Source organism: Crocuta crocuta, unplaced genomic scaffold (genome assembly GCF_008692635.1).
Source record: "Crocuta crocuta isolate KB4526 unplaced genomic scaffold, BGI_CrCroc_1.0 scaffold176, whole genome shotgun sequence".
Taxonomy (NCBI): Eukaryota; Metazoa; Chordata; class Mammalia; order Carnivora; family Hyaenidae; genus Crocuta; species Crocuta crocuta.
This window is the reverse complement of record NW_027531905.1, coordinates 4,847,056-4,865,003: the sequence shown is the minus strand read 5'-3', so window position 1 is coordinate 4,865,003 and position 17,948 is coordinate 4,847,056. Positions and strand designations below refer to the sequence as shown.

Below are 17,948 nucleotides of genomic sequence, written 5' to 3'. Positions count from 1 at the left end.
GCCTAATTTTAATACAAGAAAATTGACAGAGGTGAGAACTCAAATATAGTTCTTTTGTTTAATTATATTTGATTCTCTTTCTAACTTTACACAGAGCATTATATATTGTAGTGCCATTTGTAAAGTTACAAAATAGTGCTTAATATCCAGTTTTTATGGGGTTAACATTTCTTTATTTTAGGTAAAAGGAGACTAAATAATAGTGCTTTTAAAATATTCATTGTTGTAATGTATACTAACTTCGAATTTGATGGGTTTTCCTGCACAGATGAAAATTTTAAAAAGAAGCTCAAAGAGAAAAGTAAGGTTTTTGGTGTATTTCCATCAGCCTTTACATTCACCAAAAGTACTACTTGGGCTGTTTTTGCATGTGTTTTCAACATTTCTCTCACCAGAGATGTAAAGTTGCTTCATCAATAAGCTCTCCATTTCTTCAGAGTACACAGAATAGAGGGTAAATAAACAAACAATTAAAAACAAGGAGTAAAAAGGTCATTTTGCAGATTTTTTTCTGATTTGGCCCTTTTGCTTCACAGGATACAGCAGAGCACCCAGAGTGGTGGGGGTTCCAAAGCATTTTCTTCGTGGTCCAGGAGATAGAGGGTTAGAGGAGAAAATTGAAATGACTTGTCAGTGTTTTGTAGCTCTCTTTTTCACTGAGATCTGCATTAGGAATGAAACATACCCTTGTGGTGTTCGAAATGAGATTGTACCCAGGCCGACTAACAGAACCCAGATCACACAGTGTAGCATAAAGATAAATCCTTCATGGGCTCTTTGCTCCAGATACTGATTTCTTAAGAGAATTTGGCATCAAAAAAAAAGAAAAGAAAGGAAAGAAAGAGAAAAAAGCAATTTCTACAGAATATACCTTAATTGAATATGTTAGGGGCACCTGGGTAGCTCGGTCGGTTAAGCATCGACTTTGGCTCAGGTCATGATCTCATGGTCTGTGAGTTTGAGCCCTGCGTCAGGCTCTGTACTGACAGCTCAGAGCCTGGAGCCTGCTTTGGATTCTGTGTCTCCCTCTCTCTCAAGCCCCCCTTCTGCTCACACTCTGTCTCTAACAAAAAATTTAAAAGAAATGTTACATCAGGGTTTACAATGCACCACTGTTTTAAAAATGAAGTAGTATTTGTTTTTCCTCAGAAGCAGGTAACTTTAGTTGAATTTTTTTCTCTATTTGATTTTTGTAAATTTGTGATTTCATTTTAGGTTGACTTTTCCATCTTAAAATATTTATTTATTTATTTATTTATTTATTTATTTTTGAGAGAAAGAGAGCGAGAGAACACGCACGCAGTCATGTGCACATGCATAAGTGAGGGAGGGGCAGAGGAAGAGGGAGAGAGAGTATCTCTAGCAGGCTCCAAGCCAAGTGGGGAGCCCCACACAGATTCCTTCTCACAACCATGAGGTCATGACCTGAACTGAAATCAAGAGTCAGACACTTAACTGACTGAGCCACCCAGGCGCCCCAATATTTCTTCTTTTGTTATTAAAGTAATGTGCTTTTGTATTAGGCCATCATATTTTAAGGAAAATCACATTTACCTTACTTTGACTTTTACGTTTTAAAATAGTGTTGGAAATGATGTTTATAGATGAAGCAAAGTACTTATTATCCTTCTGTATGGAGCCTACAACCAGCTGCTTAGCATGACTACTCATAAATGCCACATTCCATCAGGCTCTTACTATTCATGTCTCCATCTTGGTTAAAACGGAGTATCATTTTTCTCTGTTTGTCATCATGTACACTGTTCATTGCTTTCACCCACTGCTTTCTAGGTTTTCTTTTTGGAAAACTCCATGTTTTCATTGTTTTAGCACTGGAATTTCATCTTCAGTGTTCTGGTGAAGATTTTGTTTTGCTTTGAGAAGGGTAGTTAGCTATCACTTACCCTTATTGTTTGCTTTCTGGAGTGATGACTGTTCAGGTGACACAGAAGGTGTTCATTTTTCAGATTTTCCCTAAAAGGAGGATATGGATGGTAAAAGTTTCATTAAAACATTTCAGTCTGAAGAGTCAGCCTCTTGTTCTTTTCACACCTGTTAATTAAACTGACCTCTGATATGATGTTGTGATATTTTCAGATATCGAAGTACAAAAAATGAAAAAAGCTGTGGAGTCTTTGATGGCAGCAAATGAAGAAAAGGTATCTAGATGGAATTATTTATATGGATGTGTAATACCAAGGTGGTCATTCCTTGTACTTTCTTGAGATATGTCACCTTGAAAGAACATATGCTAAACACTGCTGACGCTGAGGGACAACCGTTCCCCCTTTCTATACAAGTATGGCCATGCTCAGTGGTGGGAGCTGTAATTGTGACTGTGGACAGAGGACCGGCAGCCCCCAGCACTGACTCCACTAAGAATTCCCTCCCCTCCCCTCCTCTCCATGAATTTGGAAAATGTTCAAGCTCTCAGGTCATTTCTTTATATTCAGATGGGAGACGAGAGAAAGGATACAGTCCGTGATGTATCCTTTCTGTGGTCACTGGAAATCCTAGGCCAACGTGAACTCTGAAGGAGGTGGCCCATGACAGCTGTAGCTTCATGATGGTGTTGATTTTATTTGTATTCTTTCCTTCTCACTCCTGGATTCTTTCACATCAGGGATTGTCTCTGTTCCCCTGAGAGATGAGATATGAGGAAACAGAGGCACAGGCACTATGAAATCAAGTGTGGCCCCAGGCTGTTTTAGCTACTCTGGCCAAAAGCCAAAGTCTCCAGGAGTTCTTTTCTCCCACTTGTTTCTCTCACTTTATCCTGCTTAGAGCAGGGATCCAATTACCTACTAAAACAAGGTGTTTCTTTGTGCTCTACCTGATCAGCTATATATCCAACTGGCAGCAACAGTTGGGTTCAACTCCTTGTCGTCAGAACTACTTTTATTTCATGTTCCTCAATGAATGGAACAAGGAGGCATTTTCCTGAGGAAAGAGTAATTCAAGGGAGTAAAAAGCAAATGCCAAAGAACTTTGTCTTGATCTTTTTCTCTCATCTCGTTTCCTTCTCTGACTTCTATGTTTGCCTCTCATTCTCTTCAGTTGCTCTTTATTATATGGAAATTAACTCACTATCGTGCCACACACCAGGTTTCTTTTTTGCTAGTCTTTCCCCCTATTCCATAAAAAGGAAAGTCATTAGCCAGGCGCCCACATGACTTTTACTTTTTAAAAATAATCATTGAAATTCATTTGCTTTTAATTTCCCTCTCCCAAAGAGCAACAATAACAAACAAAACTCCCAATGTTGACTGAGGGCTTATTAGACACTCAATCTGCTTGATTGACGTAAGTCTTTAGTAGTTCCAGAAAGCTTCAAAGAGGCCATATTTGAGCAAAATCTGAGGAAAAGCAGGAGTTGTTCATTAGGAAAATGAAAGCTTCTGGGGAAAGTATCTATGGCCCAAAACATGTCTCAGAAGCAAGGCTTGAGACAACCAGTGCATCCTGGGAAAGTTCAGAATGAGATACAGGTGGAGGAGTGGATGAGTTTGACAGGGGAGCTGCTGTGAGGTGCTGGGCAAGCTGGAGCACTAAGCTAATCATTTGGGGTCTTAACTGTAGACTTGGACAGTGACATGATTTAAATTGTCACTTTAGAATGTGAACTCTAGTGGTAAGACAGAGGCAAGAGTAAGGGAGGAAGAGTTAGGACAGAAAAATTAAGAGGCTGCTAAGTAGTCTAGGTGAGAAATGAAGAGGGGTCAGAATAAGGCAGTAGCAGTGAAGTGGTGAGGACGAAAGAGATTTTGCAGAAATATACAGATTGACAAGATTTTTTTTTAAATTTGAATTTGAGAATAAGTTTCTAGTTTGAGTAACAAAGTGAGTGACAGTGCCCTCAAAGAGTTATGGGAATCCAAGCAGAGGCTTGAGTACTGAGGGCAAATAATGAGCTTAATTTTAGGTACATTCAATTTGATGTGCTCATGAGACATCTAAAAGGAGATGTCTCATAGAAAGATCGTGAACCTAAATTTTAGGATTAATGTAGAATTACAGATTGGTGGGGAATGGACCCCATCAATTTTAGGAGAAATACAGAATTGTAGATTGCTGGGGACTAAACTGTAGTTAGCTTTTGCTCCATGACAAATCACATACATTATTTCTTCTACTTCTGACGGTTGGCTAGGTGGTTGTTCTGGTCTGGGCTGGCTTTGCAGATCTCTACAGTTAGCCAGTGGATGTGATGGGGCTGGATAGTCTAGGATGATGTGACTCACATGCCTGGTGATTAACAGATTTCTATAGGTTGGTCCCATCTGGGATGTCTCTTCTCCAAATGATCTCTCATTCTTCAGTAAACTAGCCTGTGCTTCTTCACATAGTGCCCACAAGGTTCCCTAGAACAGAAAAAAGAGGCCAAGCCCTAATGTGCAAATAAATACATTTCAAGCCTTTCCTTATACCACATTTGTTTATATCTCTTTGGCTAAACCAAGTCACATGGCCAAGCCCAAAGTCAGTGAGGGAGGAGCTAGGGAGCCCATTTTTATAATCCACCAGAATGAGGGTAAAGGACAAAACCCGGAAGTGCTAACATTTTATGGTCTGGGTTGGCCAGATAGTGGGGGTTGTGGAAGTAGAATATCTTATCCAGTCAAGGGATTAAGAAAATCAAAGTAGAAGAAAAGAAAATAGTAGAAAGAAAAGGGAACGACGAAGGAAAGACTAGGGTCAGTCAAGCACCAAACAGAGGTCAAATTAGAAAAAGGATGAAAAGTGTTCATTAGTTTAGTAAATAGAAAGTCTGTAATGACTAATTGAAGCAACTTTGGCTGAGTGTTTTGTGAAGGGAAAAGCCAGATGGTGACTGATGACAGCTGATAAAGATAGGTGTAGACCTTTCTTTCAAGACCTGACCTAGAAGTTGGAGAGGAAAATAATTAAAGTTGATTTTTTTCTTGTTTTTTTTTTTTTGTATCTTATTACCTTGTTTTTTGTTTTTTAAAGATGGCAGCTGAAGGATAGGATCTCTAAATTTAGAGGTACTTCTTCTCTATCTCTGATATACGTAGGAAAACTATTCTAGATATTACCAGCTTTACTAAAGTTTAGAAGTATTCTTTAAATAATGTAAATAATTCATGTCTACTTATTCTTTGTGTCACAATTAATTTTACTGCTTAAAATCAATAGCATTAAAGATGATAATTAATTTTATTAATAGGATCGGAAAATAGAAGATCTTCGCCAGTGCCTGAACAGGTACAAGAAAATGCAAGATACGGTGGTACTGGCCCAAGGTAAAAAAGGTAGCATAGCTCTCTAGGTTTTTCTACTTTACTTGATTTTAAGTGGCTATGAACTTTGACATTTGGCCTTGTTTTCTTTTGTGGAGCATATCCATTATTCCATATTAGTTCCTTCATTCATTCAACAGTATTATTAGACGTCTATCCTCTGTGAGAGAGTATGCATGCCAATGAGGATACTGTAGATTGGTTGGTTGGTCAGGGAGCATCACTGGGTGGAGTTCATCAGACAGCATTCCAGAGAGAGAGAGGACAATAGTGTGTTCAAGAGCTTAGGAGGGAAAAGAGCTTGGTGTGTATAAAAAGTAAAAGAAGTTGAGTGTGCCTGGAAGGTACTGAGCAGGGGCAGAACAGAGATGAGCTGAGCTGATAGAAGTGAGTGCTGTCCAGGCAGTGTGAGACATTCAGCTCTTCTTTGAGCCCAGAGGGATCCACTGAAGGGTTTTAACAAGTCAGTAGTATCTGCATAACAAATGGACCATCGTGGGAGGAGGGACCTGTATGGGAAGGAAGAGAAGCCAATCAAAAGACTCCTGCAAAATTCCAGGTGGAATGATATGATGGTACTGATCGGAAATATATTTTGGTGTTAGAATCAACATTGGTGTGATGGATTAGATGAGAGTGAGGAAGAGGAAAGAATCAAGAAAGAGGGACTTTTCTGACTAAAGCAACCTGGGAGATGATGATTCCATTTACCAAGATAGAGAAGCCTAGTGGAAAAACATTGAAATGTGTTCAGCTTTGAATGTGTTAAGTTAAAAAAAAATCTGTCAGACATCTAAGTAAAAAAAAAAAAAAAAAAGTCTGCTTTGATGGGGATTAAGGTGTGCATTTGTTGAGATGAGAACAGGGTCATGTATAGAAGTATTGCATTACTAGATTGTACACCTGAAACTAATGTTAACCCTGTATGTTAACTAGAATGAAAGTAAAAACTAAAAAAAAAGTCATCCCTTTTGTTTGATGTATTATTTTATCTGCATGTAGTCCAGTTGGCCATTCTCCAATATGGAAAATATCTGCGGGTCATTTAAAACAAAAACGTCAAGAACTTTGAAGGTTTTCTTGTTCATTAGCAGTGCATTGATGGGGTTATTTGCTCTAAAAGTAAGGACTGGTGATAAATCTTTTTGGAGGGTACTCATGAAACACTCAGATTTTGGAATTTTGATTTTGATGAGCCAGAAAGAAAGAAAATCCTACTTCAGACCAAGATTTCTGGGGTGAAAAAGAAAAGTTTTCATCTTTTGCTCACAGGGCTTAGCATATATCAAGACTCTGTAAATATCCCGATGAGTAAGCAAGTCAACCTTCATCAGTCCTTACGGGCAATTCTCATCACTTAGTACTTTCTATGCCTTCACGAAAGTGTCTTTTTTTAGACAGTATTGTAAATTCACAAGTGATTAATTTTTACATAGTCATAACATTTAAAATTGATTTTAAAGAATCTCAACATTGTAATCCTTATATTTAAAAATCAAGGGAAAACATTAATTTCTGTAAACAGATTATTTCATAAAACATGTAGAAAATAGAGAAAAGGGGTAAAAATTGTTCATAATTGCACTGGCATCACTTTTGTCAATTTCATGTATTTTTTTTCCCATCTTTTAAAATGCATGTAAATGTAGCTAAAAGAGGTAGTTTTTAACCACAATTGAAAATTATGTCCTGTTCTAATGAAGAGTTTATAAACAGTGATTTCTGGCTAGGATTTATATTTATTTAGATAATCCTTAGAGAATGCTAATAATATCCAAATTCTAATAAAATTAGAATAAATATCTAATAAAACTTAAATGAAGAAGCTAAGTCTACTTAATAGCTTTAGACGAGTATATGATTTGCCATTTTGTATTATTCAGAGAATAGTGTGTTAAGGATCATTCTTTGGTTTTAGAAAAGAGTATCTCACACTGTTGTCCAGTACTTAATCTTTTTCATCACTGGAAATTTAAAAGAAATTCTTAAAATTGCTGCTTTGCTGGATATATGATTGAATTTGTCCATAAGGCTATTCTTTCTGCCTTAAAATAAATGATATATTTATCCCCTTAAGGAATCAAAAGATTTCCTTTTTTCTATGTTTTTTTTTTTTCCACAAACACGGTAGTAATGAAAATTGAGCTGTTTAATGGGTGACCATATTGCTATTCAGAATTACTTTGTGGTGCCAGTGGTATTCTCCCGCTTGGTTATTTCTGAACAGAAATTTGTAAAGCCCTAAAATCTGAAACAAAATTATGGGAGGATTATTGGACTAAATTAACTTTTGATTTCAATGCTGTGTGTCCATGATTATATCTATTAAAACTACCATGAATTAGTTCCTTTATTAATACCACCCCTGAGCCCCAGGTGCTCATAGTTTGAGATTTTGTAATTTTCTAATGATTTCAGGAGAAGCTGAGTCTTCAAGGTTTTGAGGATGAGAAAAAAAAGATTTATATTCAGTTAGTATTCTTCTTCCAAAAGCAAAATATAAATGAAAAGCTGCTGTTCTCCTTTTGTTTTGTCTTGTCTTTCCCTAGGCCAAGATGGTGACTTTGAAGATCTCCTCACATCGAGTTCCATCTCCACTTTGCTGGACGCACAGGGTTTTAGTGACCTGGAGAAAAGTCTGTCACCCACACCAGTAATGGGATCTCCCAGTCGTGATCCATTTAACACAAGTGTTCCAGAAGAGGTATTTACAAAGTCTCAGTTGTTTCTTAATATTGAAGAGACTGTGTCACTGAAGGTTAGAACACTGTTGACAGCATGAAAGACACGGGATCTTTTCTCATTTCGACTATTGGCTGAGTCTTGGCAATTTTTGTGTCTCATAGGACTTCATCTGAAATGTGTGCTTTTTTCCCCTCTCTCTTTAATAAATAAATGCCTTGGGTGATGTCACAATTGCTTAAATAATTCAGGAAAAACATGGGAGAAAGAGGTCATCCTAAATAGGAGAGGATAATTTACTTATTAAAGAGTAAGTAAGGAATAAATGAAGTGGGGATAAAGTGTGATTATATAAAGTTGATTTTAGTTACTTCTGATGATGCCTCTGAAAAAGGATGGACTAAAATTTCCCTGACTTCTTTAGCCTTGGAAACAGTAACTGGACACAAATACTCAGTCTTGAACTCATTTACTTTTCTTTCACATCCAACTGGTGCCAAAACCCGTTTCCATTATCTATTGCAAACCACCCCAAAACGTTGTGGCTTGAATGACAATACTTATTTTGCTGACGGATCTGTGATTTGGGCAGGGCTCAGCAGGAACATTTCTTTTTCACTCCACTGGGCATCAGCTGGAAGGGCATGAAGGCTGGGGACTTGAGTCATTTGAAGGGTACTCATTTGTATGTCTCATGGGTGGGCTCCTGTTGGCTGGGACCTCAGCTGAGGCCCTGGCTGGAGCCACACATGACTGCTTGGCTTCTCAAAGCGCAAGGTTTAGGTCCTAGGGATGAGCATCCTGAGAAGAGAATGGGCAAATTTCTGTCACCTTTTCTGATATAACTCAGAAGTCTTGTAGCAGCTCTTCTGCTGTAGTCACGGGTCCACACACACTCACAGAGGGGAAGGATAGATCCTGCCTCTTGATGGACAAGTAACGACATCACATTATAAGAAGAACACGTGGGGCGGCATATACTGGTGCAGCCGTATCTGAATAGTACAATCCACTCCTCCAGTCTCCAGCTACAATAATTTACACCTCTCTCCCATGCAAAATACACTCACCCTCTCTTCAGAGACCTCTTGATCTCATTCCTGTTTGGCATCAGCATCCAGGATCTCATCATCCAGACCAGGTCAAGATGTAGGTGAAGCTCCTCAGGAACATCAACTTGGGCATGGTTTCTCAGGCACTGCATTCCATTTACAGAACCAGGGACTTAAAGGTCAAGCTGTTTGTCCCCTACACACTTGCCATAGTGTGGCGGGATAGGCATAACAACTGCTAGGCATTCCCATTTACAAAAGAGGGAGAGTGGAAGACACACAGGTATCATCAGTCCATAGCAATTCCAAAATCCAGCCAGCCCATGTTACCAGCTCTTTGACAGAGTCCAGTCCCCTGGGCATTTGGTTATTCCTTCTGAGTCATCTTTCCATTTCCCTAAGAAGGAACCTGTAATTGCAGATGAGTCGTTTTCTGTAAAAGTGTCCGTATGGGTCCAAGGCCTTCTACGTTCTACTATCTCTCTGTCCCTGTCGGTCTAATTTGGTGTAATAGTTGATTCATTTGAGATTTCTTAGGAATCAATTTATAATCCAGTCCATCAGGTAAAGCATATCCACAAATATCTTCACAATAAACCTTTTCCTACATTAAGTTTTCTGTCAGGCTGCTTGGAATATCCCTTTACTTTTAGAGGTTTTGCTCTTTTTGAAGGGCTCACTGACATAGCACCTCCTTACATCTTCCTGAGGCCATAACAAAGGCACATCCATGGCTTCATCTTTAGACTGTTTTCCTGATAGCACCTCCGTCTTTGCTCTGAAACTGTTTGTTAATTTTTTTTTAAAATGTTTTTATTTATTTATTTTTGAGAGGGAGGGAGGTGCAGAGAGAGAGAGACAGAGAGAGAGAGAGAGAAAATCCCAAGAAGGTAGAGGTTGAACTCATGAACTGTGAGATCATGACCTGAGCCGAAATCAAGAGTCAGATGCTTAACCAACTGTGACACTCAGATCCCCCAAAAGTATTTCTTAATTTTAATGTATGTGCTGTTTAGAGAAACCAGGAATGGGAAGGGTTTATTTTTGTTTGTTTGCTTTATTGTTGTTTTTTTTTTTTTTTTAATGAAACAACCTTGTCTCCCTTATGTTGAACATTTCTTTTTTTGGTCTTCTTTCCTTTTAACATTTTACTACACATGGTGAGAAAAACCCGAGGGGCATCTTTATTTTTCCTATCTGTTCCTAATAATGAGAGAATGAAATTTGAATTGAATGCAAAAGAATTCAAGGAGACAATAATTAACATTTCTCTCTCAAATGTAAGACAGGGCTAAAGGATGTCATTAATAAGGAATTAGTGGGTAGGGGAAAGTGGAGGGAGTTGGTTAAAAGGTGTAAGCTCCCAGTTATAAGACAAATGAGTGCCGGGAGTGTAATGTACAGCATGATGCCTACAGTTAATGTTGCTATGTGGCATATTTGAAAGTTGCTAAGAGACTAATTCAAAAAGTTCTCATACAAGGGAAAAAAAATGTTTTTCCTCCTTCTTTATCTTTCTTCCTTCTTTACTTCCTTCCTTCCTGTCCCTTCCCTTCCCTTCATATCTAGAAAAAGTGATGGATGTTAACTAGGCTTACTGTGGTGATTATTCCACCGTAATGTGTAAGTCATTATGCTGTATATCTTAAATTTATATTGTGCTGCATGTTAGTGATCTCTCCATAAAATTGGAAGAGAGAAATAAGGAGTAAGTTAAGGAATAAGAAATACTTAAGAGGGAAAAAAAAATTCCCTACTTGATACATACATATTTATACTGAAGGGAAGACTAATATTTGACAGCCATTGAGTGTGCTGCATGTATACAGAAACACAGCTGTTCCGTGTAAGACATGCCTAGATAATCTCGTATCCTTAACACAAAGTCTTTGCTATGTGAATTCTACTTTCATGAGACTTTTAGTTTGGAACCAGAATGATTTGATGATGATTGAGCATGTTCAACCACATTGTTAAAGGAAAGCTAGGAGGGAGATTTTGAGGTTGGAGTTAAAGCCCTAAAGTTTGAAATGAAATGAAGAAAATGGGTCATTTGGTTAGTGGAGCCACCCACCCCCACCCCCACCCCCATGATTAAGAACCCAGGGAGCTACTGTGAGCTTCATACCTCATGGGTGATGGCTCAGTAAGTTGCCCAGAACTAATCATAAAGATTCAAAATAAATAAATAAACAAACAAATAATTTTTTTTATTTTAAAAATTAAAAAGTGAAATAATCTCCTACTTTACAATAAATATGACTTGCTGTTAAAGAATGAAATTCAACTGAATGATTTTTAAAGATCTTCCTGGCTTTCTTCGGCAATTTATGAATTGAGTAACGTCCACCTGAGCAGATGGAAAGGAACTCTAAGGATCTGTACAAAATGAAAGGCTTTTTTAGGCAGAAGGAAGCAGGAATGGGGTCATGCTAAGCACTTGCTGGTTTGTTCAAGTAGGGTTACTTTCCTTCTGTGCAGCGAAGGGAAGTCTTAGAGCAGAGTCAGGTAGCTTGTGTAGAGCAGGGAAGCACTGACTTGTTGACCTCCGCTTGCCTCTTCTGGGAGCACCAAGCAGAGAAAGTCAGGTAACTTTGGGTTTAATGACATGGAGCTTAATACAAGCCACTCCATCTTGGGCCTAATGAGGTTATTTTAACAGACCTCACGTGTTATAACCATTTATAGTACCAAGGGAGGAGACCACCACTCGATAACTGAAACAAAATCCACAAAGCCGAATTTATTGTTTATTTAACTAAATGAACTTTGTTGGTCAAAGACAGTCTCCTTGGCTGATCATACGTGGGGTTTCGGGGGATGCGTGGTGCTCAGGGACTGGTGGCCTTTCAGAGGGTGGAGTGAGTTGACATCAGCTGTGAATGTCTGGTTACAAAGGTGAGACTGTTGACTGATTGCCATCTAGAAGTGTGTTCACTGGTGTGAGTCCCTACCTGCCTGGCCAGGTTCAGAAGTGAAGAGCTGTCACTAATTGGCAAAGTGAATTTACTGAGATAAATTTAGTTTATTTTTCTTCACCAGAATTTTTTTAAGTGTTTGGCTTATTAGTTTATGACATGGTCACAGCCTAAGTGCTCTACAGTTGTTGGAAGCTATTTAAAGCCAGAGTATAACATTTTTTTTCCTAGATTCCCTCCCTAGGATACATATGGCATTTGTCTGGGAGAACGTACCATGCATTTTTGTTGTTGCTCTAATATTGTTATTAAGCAAAGTGCTTTAATTGTATCCACAAATTAACTGGTTGAACAACATTCTGTGTTAGACTGGTGGTAGAAATTAAAGTGAAAACAGGGTTGCCCGGGTGGCTCAGTCGGTTGAGCATCTGACTCTTGATTTTGGCTCAGGTCATGATCCCAGGGTCATGGGATCCAGCCCTGCATTGGGCTCTTTGCTGAGCATGGAGCCTGCTTGGGATTCTCTAACTCTCCTTCTGCCCCTCTCTCCCCACCTCTCTAAAATTAAAAAAGGAAGGAAGGAAGGAAGGTAGGAAGGAAGGAAGGAAAAAAGAAAAGAGGTGTGTTTACAAAGCACTTTATCCAAATCTCATCTTAAATCATGACAATCCTGTACGGTAGGCATTGGCCATTCTCATTGTACAGGGGAGAAAACTGACATGCAGTTAAATGATTTACGTAAGGTTCACTTAGGCAAGTATGTTTTAACTGGCGCTTCGAGTTGCCAGGATCATCTTTTGACTTACTTGATGGTATTTATTATGCTTTATTCAGAAACAAGTTCAACGCTGACCTTCCTCCAGAAGGTTTTCTCTGATGAACACTTATTGATGTTTATATCCTGAGACTGTTATGTAAATATAAGAATAGCATTCTGAGCCCAGGTGTATGAAATTTTATCAGTAGACCATGTAATTGTCTTATTTTTTTTTCCTTTGTGACTTCTGTTTTGTTTGATTTTTGGCGTTTTTGTGATTCCGTTACAGTTCCACACCGGCATCTTGCAAGTTTCGGTCCCTTCGTTATCGCCACCATCTAAGGGCTTGGAAATTGCCGAAAAAGCAAAATTGCCTCCTAAGCCAGAGACTTCGTTTGAAGAGAAGTACGTCGTTTATGCCTTGACATGACATTGCAATATAAGTGTTCAACAGGGTAGATCAGGCAAAGACCAGGATGCACTGCATTCATTTACAGACATAGTTTATGACAGAGACAAGAAACGGGAAGGCATGGGACCTGAAACAGGCCCAAGGGACCTGAAATCAGTTCTGTATTATTGAAATAAAAGGTGTGAAGCGAGGAGTCACAGGAGAGGAGTCGGGGGAGTGGGGGTGTGGTGGTCAGGTTAGAGGGGGATTTTAGGGCCTTTGGGTTTTATGTCTTGGGTCATAGGTGGCCGACAAAAAGTGTTGCCATGCCCCTAGTGACAGTCATGTGGCCAAGGCTGCTTGCAAGATGGCTGGGAAGGATTCAGGACGGGGGTACCATAGTTTCTCCCCCAGCAAGAAGAATTTTGAGGGAGCATATTCTCAATTGCTTACACTTACAATTAGACCAAATAAAAGAAAATATAATAGAATATTTTTAAAGAGAGAACTAGATTCCCTTGCAGTTGTTTTATTTCTGACAATTGTGTTCACTTAGAGTATATGTGGTCTTTTACTCTGAAAGTGCATCAAGTCTTTTTTACATTTTAGTGATGGAAAAATAATCCTTGGTGCTGCTGTTGAAACCCAGTCTTCTGATAGCCTTGCGTAAGTTATGTTACTGAATGTAAAAAATGTCACTTGAGACCTGGCAGAGAGGAAGCCTCTATCACACTAACAATAAGCAATATTAAAAAGCAAACGACTCTGAGGCCTGATTGCGTTAACGCAGGTGTGGTGGTTGGATGGGGGTGGAGGTGAGGGTTGTTAAGTTAAGGAAGAAATAACTTGCTCGTTGACCATTATCGCATGCCAGGTTTTTGTACATCTTCAGCCTTCCCTCATCAGCTGTCATGTGATGTTCAGGCCTTTGAATCTGAGGTTTGCAACGACTTGCATTTTGACTCTAGCAGAAAAGAGTCACAGAGGATGGTGTGACGGCTGGAAAGGCTGCAGTGGGTTTTTTGCACTTTTAGTGTAATAAACCCACCCGATTTCTGTGTTTATCCATGTTAAAGTCTGGATTAAATAAGGAAAATCTATTTTCAGAACAGTACTCGAAGATGAGATCTTTTCTTTTCAGGGCATTATCTTTAATTTATTTGGTAGTCCACACTTCTAGCAACTTATTTACATTTGCACGTAAATACATGAGAATTGCCTTTTAAAAGGTTGTATAGTTATACTATTTTGTATAGCAAAGAAATCATATAAGTTATATAGTAGATGTTACTTTTATCTCTCTTTAAACTGGTCACATATTCCTGCCTTCAAATCTGAGTAAGACCAGCTCTATATATTTGAATGCCAGTTACGTGAAAGAGAAAATCTCTGGATGTTTACGGGGTCACTTTGCCTTTACCAGGATAGCAGATAAATTACTATGGGCAGCAATAGGGATTTTTCTATTATGCCTTGATCAGAACTATAAAGTGAAGTACTTTGCCAGATTCAGAAAATTGACTCCTTTGTGAATTGAAGCGTAACACTTTGGTCCTTTATTGTAATGACAAGGATTATATGTAAATAGTCTGTGAGTATTTTAAACGCTCCTGGTGTAAATGTATACAGGCACCGGATGCACCACTAATCCATGGAAACCAGTTTTACTTTCAAATATTGACATCACAGGGATAGTCCACTAAGTGTTTTCCCAGCTATGTAACCGTGTGCAGACATTTAGAATTATTGGCAGCACAGTAACCGCCTCTGCTTTTCAGAGAACGAAATGTTATAATTTAGTTAAGCACATAAATGACTGCCTGAATCCAGAGTTTCTTTTATTACCAGGATTCAACCCATGTACAATTTTAGTTTCTTTCCAAGATATTCTGCTTAGAAACAGTGGCACCAGAGGCACCTATTATTAATCCTAATTACTATTATTGTTATTTTTAGAGCTTCAAGTCTGCAGAAGTCCAGCAGCCTGGGCAATCTGAAGAAAGAGTCATCAGACGGGGTTGGTTCTGTGTTTTTTTCTCTCGGTTACCCTGAGAAGAAAATATTTAGGGTGCTTCATATTTTCCATTTTGCAGATAAAACCCTTTTAGGAAGAGTTTGTGTTTTCTCTAATGAAAAATATTAGCTATCACGGTTAATAGTAGATATTAAGAAATATGAATATGAACGATGGAAAGTAGTATACAAAATTAAAAAATGGAGACTTTAATAAACCATTATTGGAAATAAATGAAATGAAATTGTGTAGCTCTGAAGTAGATGTACATTTATTTTAATTTATGGAATTGTATGTGACAAATTCTCAACATACAAGGGATTCCTGTAACAACCTTAAATACTGTTGTTGTTTTGAACAGGATACGGAGTCTGTTCAGAAGTCTTCAGAGGTAATTTTTGTGCCCAGATTATAATACAAAAGTGGTTGAGATTTTTTTTTTTTAATATTTTCATTTATTTCTAGGAGAGACAGGGAGAGACAGCGTGAGCAGGGGAGGGTCAGAGAGAGAGGGAGACACAGACTCTGAAATAGGCTCCAGGCTCTGAGCTGGCAGTCAGCACAGAGCCCGACGCGGGGCTCGAACCCACGAACCACGAGATCATGACCTAAGCGAAAGTTGGACGCTTAACCGACTAAGCCACCCAGGCGCCCCCAAAAGTGGTTGAGACTTCTAATCCCTGTGATTGCTGAAATGCCTCCAAAACACCAAAACTTAGAATCTCCAAAGCATGTTAAATGAAAGAAGCCAGACACAAAAGATCACACATTAAATGATTCCACTTACATGAAGTATCCAGACTAAATAAACCCATAGAGACAGAACACAGATTTGTGGCTTCCAGAGGTGGAGAAAGGGGAAGGGAAAGAAACTGCTTAATGGGTAAGGGGTTTTCTTGAGAATGATGGAAATGCCGTGGAACGAGGTGGAGGTGGTGGCTACACACCACTGTGATGGCACTAAATGCCACCGAATTGTTTGAGTCAGAATAGTTACTTTTTATATTTCGCCTCTATACACTGTTGAAAAACAAACAAACCCAAAACCCCCAAACACTCAAATCAGGCTATTGATGTTCTTAATGGGCACACTTGGACGTCCTTAGACCCCACAAAAAGTCCTTCTTAGATCACCAGTCTTAGAACAGCCATTCATTTCCTATAGCCACTGTCTGTTTACAGCAAACATTTTGGTGGGGCTTTTTTTGTTTGTTTTGTTTTTGTTTTTTAAAGACATATCAGCAGGGGCTCTGGTTCTTTTTTCCTCTGATTTTCAGTCATTAACTTTGTAAAGGCTACCCTTCTGGTAGACAGGGTACTTCCACAGGCACTCTCTTGACTGTTGGCTCTTAATGCCTTGAGTCATAAAGTAGGTGTCACCGATAAGGCACAGACAGTGTCTACAGCTATAATTACAGTCATCCTCTGTCCTTTTTGTCTTGCAGTTCATTAAACGATTAAGTGATTTTGACATCAGTGTCCACACAGATAACAGAATCACTGAATTGTAGCACCTACAAACTTGTAGTTGTGATGAGCAGTAGATATGTAGAATAAAATCACCACCTTAAAGCCTGTCACCCCTCTCTCCTTTCTCCATCTCTGCAAGAAAGAAACAGAGGGCAGGAGATTTTAGAGAAATGAGAACATGCAAACAAAATCATCTTTGGGAAATACTACAACAGTATAATAGATCATATTTCTGTAATTGCAAATTCAGACGAGAAAGCTCAAAAATAAAGAGTAATTTTTTTATTTAAAAAATTTTAAGTTTATTTTGAGAGAGACAGAAACAGTGTGAGTAGGAGAGAGAGGGAAGGTGAGAGAGAGAGAGAGAGAGAGAGAGAGAGAGAGAGGATTTCAAGCAGACTCTGCACTGTCAGCATAGAGCCAGATGTGGGGCTCAAGCTCACGAAACTGTGAGATCATGACCTGAGCCAAAACCAAGAGTCGGATGCTTAACTGACTGAGCCACCAAGGCACCCCAAAAATAAACAGTATTTAAAGTGTAACTTAATAGTTATACTGTTAAACAGGCTCAGTTGGTTAAGCATGTGACTCTTACTTTAGTCTCAGGTAATGATCTCAAGGTTCCTGGGATCAGGCCCTGTGTCAGGCTCTGCACTAACATCATGGAACCTGCTTGGAATTTTCTCTCTGTCTCTGTCTCTCTCTCTCTTTCCCTCCTCTCTCTCTCTCTCTCTCTCTCTCTCTCTCTCTGTTCCTCCCTTGGTCACTCTGTCTCTGTCTCTCTCCACCCCCCGTGCCCTCCATTTGCATGTACTCTCTCTCAAAATGAAAGAATAATAATAATAATAATAATAATAAAAGTATAGCTTAATTACACTTAAAGTTCTTCATAAATACTTTGAAATATTGTAGACAGCCCAAGTGGCTTCTGAATCAAGAAAGAAAATTTTAATTATAGCAAGTTTAGTTTTGATGTTAAGTACATCTGCATGTATCATAGTCTTTGAAAATTGGTCATCCGTGTTTGGTAACTTGCAGGCAAGATATGAACACATCCCAGAATACCACTTAAAAAAATAAATTTAACAGTCACTGATTGTGTCTTTATTTTATTATTAATTCTTTGAGAAGAATATTTAGAATAACTAGAGTGGAATCTCTTTATACTGCTGGTATAGAAGCAGGGTTAATGCCTGCTTTGTAGAGTGATTATATTGGGCTTCAGTTATATTACAGTTATATTACAAAGACTGTGAACTATACTATATATTATGGCCAAGTCTGTGTCATAATTGTTAGAAAAATAAGAAATCTATTGGTGTTCTGGTTATGGAATATCTTATTTCCATGTCTTGGCGGGGAATGAGGCAAATAAAAATTGAGAAATTTTTTATAGAGTTGGC

General features: G+C 38.6%; 1 protein-coding gene across 9 annotated transcripts in view; it reads left to right on the top strand.

Moving 5' to 3' along the window:
• Window positions 1–17,948, top strand: part of PPFIBP1 (PPFIB scaffold protein 1) — a 174,919-nt gene that overhangs the window by 139,224 nt on the left and 17,747 nt on the right. For 4 of the 9 annotated variants that reach the window (XM_077774553.1, XM_077774549.1, XM_077774547.1 and 1 more), the window contains exons 11-18: window positions 269–301; window positions 2,098–2,159; window positions 5,189–5,273; window positions 7,811–7,965; window positions 12,960–13,075; window positions 13,671–13,727; window positions 15,018–15,078; window positions 15,437–15,466. In XM_077774553.1, coding sequence (XP_077630679.1) covers window positions 269–301; window positions 2,098–2,159; window positions 5,189–5,273; window positions 7,811–7,965; window positions 12,960–13,075; window positions 13,671–13,727; window positions 15,018–15,078; window positions 15,437–15,466 — 599 coding nt within the window. The remainder of the gene's footprint in view (window positions 1–268; window positions 302–2,097; window positions 2,160–5,188; window positions 5,274–7,810; window positions 7,966–12,959; window positions 13,076–13,670; window positions 13,728–15,017; window positions 15,079–15,436; window positions 15,467–17,948) is intronic. The other 5 variants (XM_077774550.1, XM_077774554.1, XM_077774552.1 and 2 more) reach the window with 5 other exon arrangements.